This window comes from Geospiza fortis, unplaced genomic scaffold, assembly GCF_000277835.1.
Source record: "Geospiza fortis unplaced genomic scaffold, GeoFor_1.0 scaffold677, whole genome shotgun sequence".
In the NCBI taxonomy this organism is placed as follows: Eukaryota; Metazoa; Chordata; class Aves; order Passeriformes; family Thraupidae; genus Geospiza; species Geospiza fortis.
In genome coordinates, this window is record NW_005054585.1 from 380,660 (window position 1) to 392,485 (window position 11,826).

Consider the following 11,826-nt stretch of genomic DNA (forward strand, 5'->3'; position numbering starts at 1 on the left):
CAGCTGAGCCATATCCAGAAGGGCACAGTGAGGATGAGCTGGTTCTTCATCCCTTGTGGAGTTCCTGTACCCTGGGGTGCTTATCCTGCTCTTTTGCAACACTTGGTGTTACCAACATGTTGGAATTTCATCACACAGGAAGGAAATAATGCCCTTTATTATTTGAGTGAGCTGGGAGGAGGAAAGGTAATTAATGCACCAAGGAGAATAGCAGGAGCTCCATCCCAGAGCTCAGGGCATACATCCCACCCTTTAAAGTGGTGGGTTCAGATTCTTTTCATCAGAACCAGTTTGTGATGGAGCAGAGATGGTGCAGGAGAAAGGGATTCCGTGGAGCAGCACCAGGTCATGCTAGGTCTTCAAAAAAACACCAGATAGGCTCCCTTCCAGAGAGGAAGTAACACTTAGGATAATGCAGTAAGCAGAGAAAATCTTGAAGAGGACAGATGCAAAAATAAGGGAAAAAATGGAATAAATGAGCCCTGAGTATGGCTTTGGTAGAGAAAATTGCATTTTATTGCATGCTGAGCATATTTTATGCAATTTTTTATCTGAAGTGAGCCCTCCACATTTGCATAACCCCCTGTTGTGCTGTGGATTGGTACAGAGGCTTGCAGCTTGCAAAAGCACTTTTTCATCTCTGCATTTTGGGTTTATTTTGGGGTGTTCAGTGCTCATCTGTGTCTTTCTTTGAACACGTGTTCATCATCACTCCAGAGCACTGATCTCCCTTAGACAGAGCACATTCAGGAGGAAAACACCTGCTGCTGCCCCTCCTCTGGTGCTGGAATGGGGAATTGCTTCACACCCCCTCTCCCTGACAGGGAAAGGCAGTAAATTCCCTTTTTCCAGTTTTTAATCTTGGTTTTCCTGGACGTGGCCACCTTTATTGTCAGGACACTGATTGAGTTGCACACTCCAAGCTCCTGTCATGCTGCCCTGTACATTTTTCCAGACAAGTGTCCCAAATCCATGTCTTGGCATTCCATGAGTTGTCTCCCAAGGTCTAAAATCCCGGGATCACACTGCCACTGAGCTGGAAACCATCTGGGTGCTGGTGTTTGTCAGCTCAGCCTGCCTGGAGCTGGAGCTCAGCAGGATTTGGGGAATGGCTCCCCATGCTGCAGAAAGGCTTGGCAGGATTTGTTTTTTCAGTGATTCCAGGTTTTGGAATGTTGCTGAGCTGGGTACAAAGTCAGGTCACCCTCTGGCAGGATGGAGCAGAGGCAGTGAGTGAGGAGCTGCTATTTTGAGGCTGTGTCCTGTATGTCTCATCTGTCTCCTCCAAACTATACATTGTGTGCCTGCTTAAAGGATGAAATGGCAACAATTCCTGACAGAGCAGAAGGAATCATGGGCATGGCAACCAGGGGAGGGAACGTGCTCCTCCCACACACAGACTAACAGAGGGGAGGGGATGACCTAATGCAGATAAATCCTGTGTTCCTCACTGCAGCCTTGGCATTTGCGTGTTCAGGTGCTCTCAGCATAACCCAGGCTGGTTTGGGATGGAAGGGACCTTAAACGGGCAGGGACATTTCCACTGTCCCAAGCCCTGTCCAGCCTGGCCTTGGGACACTTCCAGGGATCCAGGGGCAGCCACAGCTTCTCTGGGCACCTGTGCCAGGGCCTGCCCACCCTCACAGGCAGGAATTCCTCCCCAGAATCCCATCCATCCCTGCCCTCTGGCAGTGGGAAGCCATTCCCTGTGTGCTGTTCCTCCATCCTTTGTCCCAGGTCCCTCTCTAGAGGGGCTGATTCTGATCCCATATCTGGAGGCATCACTGAGATCCATGAAGAAAGATTCCCGTGGTCAGGCCATGGCTTTAGAGCCAAAATGGAGCAGGCAGTGCCCTTGGAACTCAGGTTTTGTAGAGTCAGACTGGTTTGGGTTGGAAGGGACCTTAAAGCCCATCCAGTGCCACCCCCTGCCCTGGGCAGGGACACCTCCCACTGTCCCAGGGTGCTCCAAGCCCTGTCCAGCCTGGCCTGGGACACTGCCAGCGATAGGGGCTCCTCAACCTCTCAGTTCACTGATTTCCAGCAGCAGGATGCTGATCCTGAAGGATTTGTCTGGTTCACAGACTGTAAGTAGTTCTGTAATTTAAGATACTTCAAATAAACTTTGCTCGCTGCCACTGTGTGAATCAAGGTCAGAACAGCAGGAGGAATAAATACTTAGCTGGAATGATCAAATCATGGAACCTCTTGCCTAAATATATTAAAGAGGATAAAGAGGTTTTTCAGCATATGAGGATTGCATTCCCTTAGTTTTTATTACGTGTTCATATTTATGATTCGGTTCATGTTCAGATATCTGGGTTGATAAAAACCCATTTATTTTTCAGGGCTGGGTCTCTGTTTCAGAGCCATCACCAGGCACTGCTGCACCTTTGACAGCAGGGTCTGGGTGTTTCTGTGTTCCTGCAGGAGATGAAGTGCCTGCAAATGTGGAGCCAGGAGCAGGGATGATCTCGAAGATGAGATCTCTGTGATGGCTTTTTCCTCGAGGCAGCAAACAAAACCCATTCACTCGTGCTGCTCTTAATGACTCCAGAGTCAGTTGTGAAAAGCAATGTTTCTTTTGAACACCGAGCTGCCTAATGAAGCAGAACAGAGGAGAGGCTTTTCAGATACTTTTCTTCAAAAGCTCTGCTGGCAGCAGCTACAACAAATCCTTTTCCACTCCAATATCTACCAGGATCCTGCTTTTCATTTTGCCATCATTAAGGACAGACCAGGCTTTCAATAAAGCAGAAGAATTTATGTTGCTAAAGGTCAATGATAAAATGCTGTGCTCTAGGTATATATTGAAGTTTCTTCCTAAAGGTGAATTTCTCTTCATCTGTCATAACCTGTTAATAACAATACTACAAATACCTGGAGAGGAGGAAGGGAAAGTGGTGATCTTTTGTCTAGACTATTAAATATGACAAGCAATATTTGATGGGAAGCTGGAGGTGTTATTTTTATGTTTGCTGCTGGGAGGTTGTTTGGTGGCCTCAGCTCAAAGAAATGAGTTCTGCTCATTAAATCAAGCTCGAAATTAAATCAGCAAGGGCCAGGATGGGGGAAACTGCCTCGGTGCTCTGCTCTCACACATGAGCTTGGATCATTATCCAGAGTGGAGTTAAGGAGTGTGGGTAGCTGTTGGGAAGGATGGAAGTTTGACAAGAAAGTCTCACAGATAGGTGTGCTTGGCAGAAAACTCTCTGAATGTAGAACCTGAGAATGAAATAGAGATGGAAATAAGTTTTGGTATAGGAAAATAATAGATGTGTAAATTGACGACTGTTGAGAAGGGAAAGGTTATGTCAAGTTGGAAAGAGGCTTTATGACTTAGAGCAAAGGATAAGCTGACCACAAACAAAAGGATGTTTTTACCAAGCAGAAAGATTCCACAGGCAAACAATACATGTTGATGTAGCAAATGAAAAAAGGTTTAAGAATTATCCACTGCAAGGAAACTGAAAAACAGCTTTAAGCTTGAACTGTGCCATACTAACTCATGTGACTGGATAGTGTTGACCATAATATGTTAATGACAGTAGTCATGATAGGCTGTGGGTAAAAGTAAAGGTATAGATTGGTTCTTATGTATTAAGATGCTCAGCAAAGAAAAGTGTGTAATGCAATGCAACCAAAATTGAAGGGTTTTCAGGCTTGGCTGCAGCTGGAGCTGACAGGCTCTGTCACCCATGATCCTGGACTGCTGTAACAGCTGTAACCTCCAAGAGGAGCTAACAAAGGGAGGGAATTTGGGAGCTGGAGTGGGCAGGAGCCTTGCTGTGTTGCAGAAATACAACAACGACTGGTGGATAGGGAGGCTGGTGAAGGAGGGCTGCGAGATCGGCTTCATCCCGAGCCCGCTGCGCCTGGAGAACATCCGCATCCAGCAGGAGCAGAAGAGGGGCCGCTTCCACGGGGGGTGAGCACAGCCTGCCCTTTGCAAAGCTCCTCCAATCCTCCCTCAGCCCAGGCAGTATTTCCAAAGGTCACCTGCTGCTGCTTGATTGCAAGGCATTTGCAGTGTTGGGTTTGGCATTCCCGCTGGAAGTGCGGGTTTGCGGGGAGCGGGAGATGTTGGTGATGAGAAACAAAAATGGGTTTGACTTCAGGAAAGAGCAGTGAGGGATAATGACAGGAGTTTCTGAGAGTTCTGTGTGCCTGTGGCCTTAACTCAACTTGGGCTCAGAGTCTCCCAGATTTTTCCCAGCTTTTCTTAGGTTATGGGGCTTTTCTTCCATTTTTCCTTTTTTCTCCATTTTGGCCTGGGGAGGTGTTCACAGGGGTCCCAGGATGAGGGAAGAGATGAGAATCTTGACTCCATGTTTCAGGACGCTGATTTATTATTTTATGATATATATTATATTAAAACTATACTAAAAAAATAGAAGAAAGGATTTCATCAGAAAGCTGGCAAGGAAAGGAATGGAATGATAATAAAATCGTGTGACTGACCAGAGAGTCTGAGCCAGCTGGGCTGTGATTGGCCATTAATTAGAAACAACCACATGAGACCAATCACAGATCCACCTGTTGCATTCCACAGCAGCAGATAACCATTGGTTACATTTTGTTCCTGAGGCCTCTCAGCTTCTCAGGAGAAAAAATCCTAAGAAAAGGATTTTTCAGAAAATATCATGGCTACATTGGCCCAAGCCAGACTTTGTAAGATCAGCTTTGCCATCCTTTATTCTTCATCTTCCAGCCTGAGGTTTTTGAGTCTCCACCTGCCAGACCTGGAAATTGCAAATCCCTGGAAAAAGGTCTGGGAGATAAACCTGGGAGATGCTTTCAGAATGGTTGAGCAGCATCCAAATTTCTTCTATAATTTTTGACACAACTTCAGGGGCAGCCTGTGGGTCTCAATATACAGAGAAATTACTGAGTTCACTGAGATGCTCCTGGATTTGTATGATAAAATTCCATATGATAATGATAAAACAGTTAATATTTAGCTTTTTTTAGTTAGAGTAATTTATGTTTGTATGACCTTGTGATTCCTCATGGGACAACTCCTCCCCAAAACCTCCCACATTTTGGGGTGCCTGGTGTTAATGGGGATCTTTCTGTTGCTGCAGGAAATCCAGTGGGAATTCTTCTTCAAGCCTTGGAGAGATGGTTTCTGGCACATTTCGAGCCACACCCACAGCCGCAGGTAAGACAGGATTTATTCAAGAAAACCCTTGCTAATAATTCTGTTTAAAAACCCTATATGAGAAATGCAGGTTGTCCCCTTTGCTGAGTTACTGAGATGTTTTCCAACAAAGTCTTTGCATGCACAGGGGAGGAGGACAGCTATTCCCAGCCTGCAGGAGTTGCTGAGGGCTGGGAAAAATCCTTGGGAACAGTGGGACTAGCTGCCCCAGTTCAATGCACAGAGTGCCCAGTTTAATATATATATAATGCCCAGTTTAAAGCACAGATTGCCCAGTTTAATGCAGACTGTCCAGTTAAATGCACAGGTTGCCCAGTTTAATGCAGATTGCCCAGTTTAATATATATATAATGCCCAGTTTAATGCACAGATTGCCCAGTTAAATGCAGACTGTCCAGTTAAATGCACAGGTTGCCCAGTTTAATGCAGATTGCCCAGTTTAATATATATATAATGCCCAGTTTAATGCACAGATTGCCCAGTTAAATGCAGACTGCCCAGTTAAATGCACAGATTTCCCACTTTAGTCAGGCCTGAGCAGAGGCAGGTGCTCAGACAGAAATCAAAGTGGTTTGGCAAAGGGATTTCTGGTTGCCTGGGTGTGTTTTAACCAAGTTCTTATTTGGTCTTCTAGCAAAACAGAAACAAAAAGTGGTAAGTAATGCTTTTGTTTCCATTTTATTTCCTCCTAATTCATCATTGCCAGGATTTCCCTATGGATTTGTTTGCCTGATGATCTGAAGGGTTGTTTTTTCCCTCTAGACAGAACATATTCCCCCCTATGATGTAGTGCCATCAATGAGACCTGTGGTGTTGGTGGGCCCATCACTCAAAGGCTACGAGGTATGGACTGAGGTGTTTGCAATTAATTCAACTTTCATTATCTCTGATCATCCTCAGTAATTCTGTGTGTGGCTCAGTGCAACTGGTCTATGATAATTTCAAGTGATTTAGCTTAAATAATTACCAAAATGTTCTGTAAGAGCCAAGAGTTACTTCTGACTTGTACTGTTTTAAGCAAAGTGCAAATCCATTCTTTTCAGTGCACTCTGATTCCTGATTAAATCAAGTAAAAAAGAGAATTTGTGTCTGCTACAAGAAGTCAAATTAATGAGCTGGACTCTCCTTGTGAAAAATGTTCATCAGACCAGCCTGTGCTTTGAACTTAATTAGCAAAACATTTGAAGGAACTTCCTTGTTGATCTCCTTTTTTCACTTTACTAATAAATTCAAATATTTTGCAAAGGAACCTTTAACCCTCCTAAAAGGTTGCCCAGGTGGGAGTGGGCAGGTTAATGTGCCCAAATAACCAGGACAGCCTTTTTTTGGGCTGCTGCAGGTTCCAGTGAGCATTTACCACGTGCTAAAACAAGCAGAGACTTTTAGCAGGGCAATTCAGGGAGCTCAGCCATCTGGGAAGTGCTGAACTGGGAACTAAATGAACATAAAATCAAAGATATACTTCATTAAGCTTAATTAATGTTGTCGGTAATTTGTAGGATATTATTAAACATATTGGAATGGTTCTTTTGGGGAGGTGGCAGCCCTGGCATAATGCAGTGTTCTGGCTTTGTTTTTATGTGAGAGTGACTGAAGGTGCAGCCCAGCAGAGCAGGTACTTCATGTTCTGCTCTCTGCCTTTTAATTTGATGGGGAAGTTTTTTGACAGGAGTAAATTCCCTCTGTGCTGCACCACAGATCAATTTACCTCTTGAGTTTGGAGGGGAGAGAGGCTGTTTGTTCATAAAAACCTCTTCAAATCCACCACCCTGTCTCTTTCTTTGAATAAAACAACACCAAACACAGCACCTTGAACATACAGATGCGTGGAAATGGTAACATGTTAATTTCAATAACAAAAATACTTGATCTTGCTTGGGGGAATTTATTTTGACTGTTTTTTCCTGGCTAAATGCTGAAGGAATCAGTTGGAAGGAGGGAAATAAACTGGCAGAGAGGCCTGGGGGCTTTGATGAAGCTGCTGCCTGGCCTGGCAGATAATAATTGTCAGCCTGAGCTGTCCTGCAAAGGACAAGGAGCTGCTCAATAAATCAGAGGGCAGAGATGGCAGCTCTTGGGGCTGAGCAGTGGGAACATGGCATTTTTTTGCTGTCATTGCTCTGTGAGAGCAGCCCCAGCAGGACAGATGCCATCCCTGAGCTCTGAAGGCCACTGTGGCAGTGTTGTGTAGGCAGAGCCCAAGTGCTGTGCCCAGCAGACATCCCCCATGGCTGTGCCCTGCTCTGCAGCTCTGGGATGGATGGAAGGGGGTGAGGAGTGCTCAGTGCAGCTCAGGACAGGAGCACACACAGGGACAGCTCTGCGCTTGGGGCAGTGAGCCAGGAAACTTCCAGGGATTTACTGCCGAGTGCTGTGGCAGGACGTGGCACTGGGATGGCCCAGCAAGGGTGTGGATTGTTGGCTGTTTCCCTGCCTTCTACTCACCTCTTTCCTTCCTTTTGGCTTCTTTCTCTCCCTGTCCATCCCCCTGCTCAATCTTCTCCCCTCCGCCAAGGTGACAGACATGATGCAGAAAGCTCTCTTTGACTTCCTGAAGCACAGGTTTGATGGGAGGTGAGAAACTCTGTCCTTCTCATGCTGCTTTGCCCATGTGTTACTAACATTTCAGTCAGTTATTTTATTTTTTTTTTATTGCCAGAGGATTTGCTGCATGATCAAAGCTGATTTTCTGGCTTTGTGTCCCCACTGAAGAGTGGGACACAGCTCATGTGTTACTAGGGGTGCACATGTCTGCATTTCTGCCATGGCTGGGCTAGGATTTCTTAGTTCAACACAAGAATTCTGTCTCAGTGTCTTCCCAACACCTCAGAAAAATCCACTCTAAAATACTCCTTATTTGAGATTTTATTTTGACTGCCTTAAGTAGGCAAAAATACTGGAAAATGTGGTTGGAAGAAGGAAATGCTGAGAAATAAAGCACAGAAAAAGAATTGTAAGGAGGGTTCATCTTCAGCTGGAGCATTTCCTGGTGAGCTGTAGAGGATCATTGGGATTTCCTTGCTAGGAGCACTGGCTTGGTTCATGGCATCACCTCAGTCCTTGAAGGTGTCTGCTGCATCTTTGGGATGTTCTGCCCTTCCCAGTCAGTTCAGGATATTCCAGCTGGGAAAAGAAGCTGTTCTGGTAACACATAACACTAAGTAGGGTTTGAAATACCCAAACCACCAGGGCAGGGGAAATGATGTTCTGTGGAAGAGCTGGAGCAGGATTTGTGGATTTTAGGAGTGAGGAGGTGGCAGTGCTGAACTGATCCCTAAGAACATTTAATGATCAACCTCTGTGCAAAGTCTCTCCTCTCCTGGCCTGTCCTGAGCTGCTCAGCTCAAGTGATTTTCTGGAAGTCCTAATTCCATCAGCAGTATTGGCAGCTGGATCAGGTGGGAGTATGAAATTTCAGCAGTGGAGAGCTCAGGGCCACCAGCAGCCTGACACCATTGATTTTAGCTCTGAGGAACTCAGGAAAAAGCTGCTTCTTGGTCCTTCTGCCAACTTTTATGGCTTTGTGGTCTTTCCCCTCCCTCCCTTTTCTTTCTTCTTTCTTTCTTTCCATCTCTTCTGCAGCTCTGGGAGAGGTCCACGTTACCAAGGAAGGAGCTGAGTGTCCAAGGAAGAGCCTTTCCAGAGGCATCAGAGAGACCTGACTCCTTCCCTGCCTCTGAATTCCCTTGGCTTTGCCAGCTCCTTCTTTTTAACTGCAACCTCCCCTGCTGGCCACTGAGCCCAAGACCCACAGTCCATTCATTTCTATTTTAAATTCATTTTTACCTTTGGCTTCCACTGTATGCATTTATTTATTTATTATGCAGAAAAATAACTGCACTTCTTTTTAACCCTGCAGCTGAAAACTCCACTGCATAAATCTTGGGTTCTGTGCAAAAGCTGCTGGTCATTCCCAGCTTGCTTTCTTTCCATTTTTACTGGCTCCTTGGCTCATCCCAGGCCTCCTAATTGGATTTTACATGAAGGGATTGTGTGGTCTTTCCTTTGTAACATTTTGTGTCTTTCTAACTCACTGACAGATGAAGTAAATAAATCCCTTGCCTTAAGGTAAAGAGGTGCAGTGAAGTTAAACTTGAGTTCAGGCAGCCCAGAGAGCTCCAGTTCCTTTTCTCCTGCTCATCCCAGCCCCTGGCACAGCTCCCTGGCAGCTGGGCTGGGCTTGCTCCTGGTGTAACTCTGAGGAAGTGCTGCCTCATTGCAGCTCCCTTGTTCTGGGTGCCCCAAGCCTCACATAACTCACAGCATTTATGGCACTGAGTAAATTCATGCAGGAGATGAGTGAGCTGGGAGGAGGAAAGTTAATTAATGCACTAAGGAGAATAGCAGGAACACCATCCCAGGGCTCAGGGAATAGGAAACACATCCCAGTCACCCAGCACTTCTGTTCATTTGTTCTTTAATGATGCCATAACTCATCTGGAAACGTGCCTGAGCATGTTTGGTTGTGTTTGCCCTTTGGAATGGGCTGTGCCTGTGGAAATCCCACTCCTGTGTTTGTGTGTGCTGTGCTCTCCTGCCAGGATATCCATAACCAGAGTGACAGCTGACATCTCCCTGGCCAAGAGGTCAGTGCTCAATAACCCCAGCAAGAGGGCCATCATCGAGCGCTCCAACACCAGGTCCAGCCTAGGTAAGGTGCTGGGACACCTGCCATTAGGCTGGGCTTACACACAGGGGGGCAGGACACCATTCCAGCCTTCCAGTCTGAGCTGGGAGGGAACCACAGCATCATGGGTCCAGCTCCTGGCCTCACAGACACCCCAAAATCCCACCCTGGCATCCCTGGGAGCTCTGTCCAAACCCTCCTGGAGCTCTTGGGAATGTGCCCATTCCCTGGGGAGCCTGGGCAGTGCCAGCACCCTCTGGGGGAAGAGCCTTGCCCTGAAATCCAACCTGACCCTCCCCTGGCCCAGCTCCAGCCATTCCCAAGATCCCAGCAGTGGTGCAGATTTAAATGTGTCTACAGCATTTTACTGCATGATCCTGAGCTGGCCTCTCAGCTCCTCCTCCTTCCCAGCCCTGTGCTTTTAATTCCACATACAAGGAGCCAAAGAGCTTTCACTTGTCCAGCCAAGGAAATGTCATTCCTGACCCTGGGACCAGTTTTGTGTTTAATTTTGAGCAGTTACAGCTGAATTTTGCTGTCTGGCTGTGAGACTTTGGGTGCTGCTCCTCTCCTCAGTGTCAGGACTGCTGGGGAACAGTAGCCTGAGGAATTTTTATTTGGACTCATGATCCTGGAGGTCTTTTCCAGCCTTGATGGTTCTGTGGTTGTGTGATTCTTTCTTCCACAAGGAAATTCGTGTGTATCATGTGCATTCCAACATCCTGCTCTCTGGGACACCTTCCCAGGATCTAAGAGGAGTTGGGTTTGGTAGAAAAAAGAACCCAAATTCCAAATCTCTGCCATCCTGAGTGCTTGCACTAGAGGTACAGGTAACAGGTTATTTTATGGCAGTGCCATCAATTCACATGTGGAGTGTGTGACAGTAAGTGGGTGAGGCTTTTTATCCCAGTGGTTTCACCTGCTTTGTTTTCCTTTGCAGCTGAAGTGCAGAGTGAGATTGAAAGAATCTTTGAGCTGGCCAGGTCCTTACAGCTGGTTGTCCTGGATGCAGACACTATAAATCACCCTGCACAGCTTATCAAGACATCTCTAGCACCAATTATTGTCCACGTGAAGGTGTCCTCTCCAAAGGTAATTCCTCACCTTAAGATCCAGGAGGGAGCTGGAGGGCAGGGTGGGAATGGGCAGTGTGGAATCTGCACCTGAAAAAGGAGAAAAAGTGACATAATGCACTGCTACAGTCCATCCAGCAATCCAGATAATTCTCTATAAATATAATTTTCATGCTTCTCTATTGTCACAAATAACTTAGGACTTAAAGGAGGATAAAGCAGAAATGCATTTGAAATTTTTCAAGGGCTCAAACATGATCCAGAGGGAAATGTTCCCAGTTCTCAGAAGGGGTTATCAGAAAGGTTTGGGATATTCAAGGGCAGTGTTTTATGGAGAGCTTCTGCCCTTGGTAATCCCTCAGGGGGATGTCAGGCTGGGCTTTAGGGAGATAAATGATCCTTACACTCACCTTTTGCCCTTTCCTGCTGGCAGGTTCTGCAGCGACTGATCAAGTCCAGAGGGAAGTCACAAAGCAAACACTTGAACGTCCAGTTGGTGGCAGCTGATAAACTTGCACAATGCCCACCAGTAAGTACAGAGGAGAGGCTGAAGAGCTCCTGCTTTGTGGAATTCTGCTGATCCCTGTGCAGAGCTGGCTCCATCCATTATCACTGCCTGGTGGTGCTCACATGGCCCTGCACTCGTGAGGCACAAAGTGCTGCAGACTTTCATCCTGCCTATCTCCTGCCCCGGGTTTGTTTTGGTCTTTGGCAGGGTGACAGGGCAGGAGTGACTTGGAGGGGACAACAAATGTGCTCATTAGCAAATTACATCATCTGTGGAGCTGCAGCTCCCAGAGGGACAAAGTCTGGCTTTGGACAGGCCTCCCCTCCCTGCACAGGGAGTGTGTGAAAAGGGAAAGGGGAGTGAGCCCTGCTCCTGATCCTGCAGGCCATCCAGTCACCTCAGCAGAGCACAGCCACTGCTCTCCCAGCTCCTGATCAAAGCTCCTGCCCTGTCCTGG

General features: G+C 46.6%; 1 protein-coding gene across 1 annotated transcript in view; it reads left to right on the forward strand.

Moving 5' to 3' along the window:
• Nucleotides 1-3,878: 3,878 nt before the first annotated feature.
• CACNB4 (calcium voltage-gated channel auxiliary subunit beta 4) overlaps nucleotides 3,879-11,826 on the forward strand; it is a 17,577-nt gene continuing 9,629 nt past the window's right edge. The window contains exons 1-7 of the mRNA XM_031064390.1: nucleotides 3,879-3,928; nucleotides 5,085-5,161; nucleotides 5,924-6,004; nucleotides 7,677-7,735; nucleotides 9,703-9,812; nucleotides 10,729-10,880; nucleotides 11,295-11,390. Coding sequence (XP_030920250.1) covers nucleotides 5,960-6,004; nucleotides 7,677-7,735; nucleotides 9,703-9,812; nucleotides 10,729-10,880; nucleotides 11,295-11,390 — 462 coding nt within the window. The 5' untranslated portion in view covers nucleotides 3,879-3,928; nucleotides 5,085-5,161; nucleotides 5,924-5,959. The remainder of the gene's footprint in view (nucleotides 3,929-5,084; nucleotides 5,162-5,923; nucleotides 6,005-7,676; nucleotides 7,736-9,702; nucleotides 9,813-10,728; nucleotides 10,881-11,294; nucleotides 11,391-11,826) is intronic.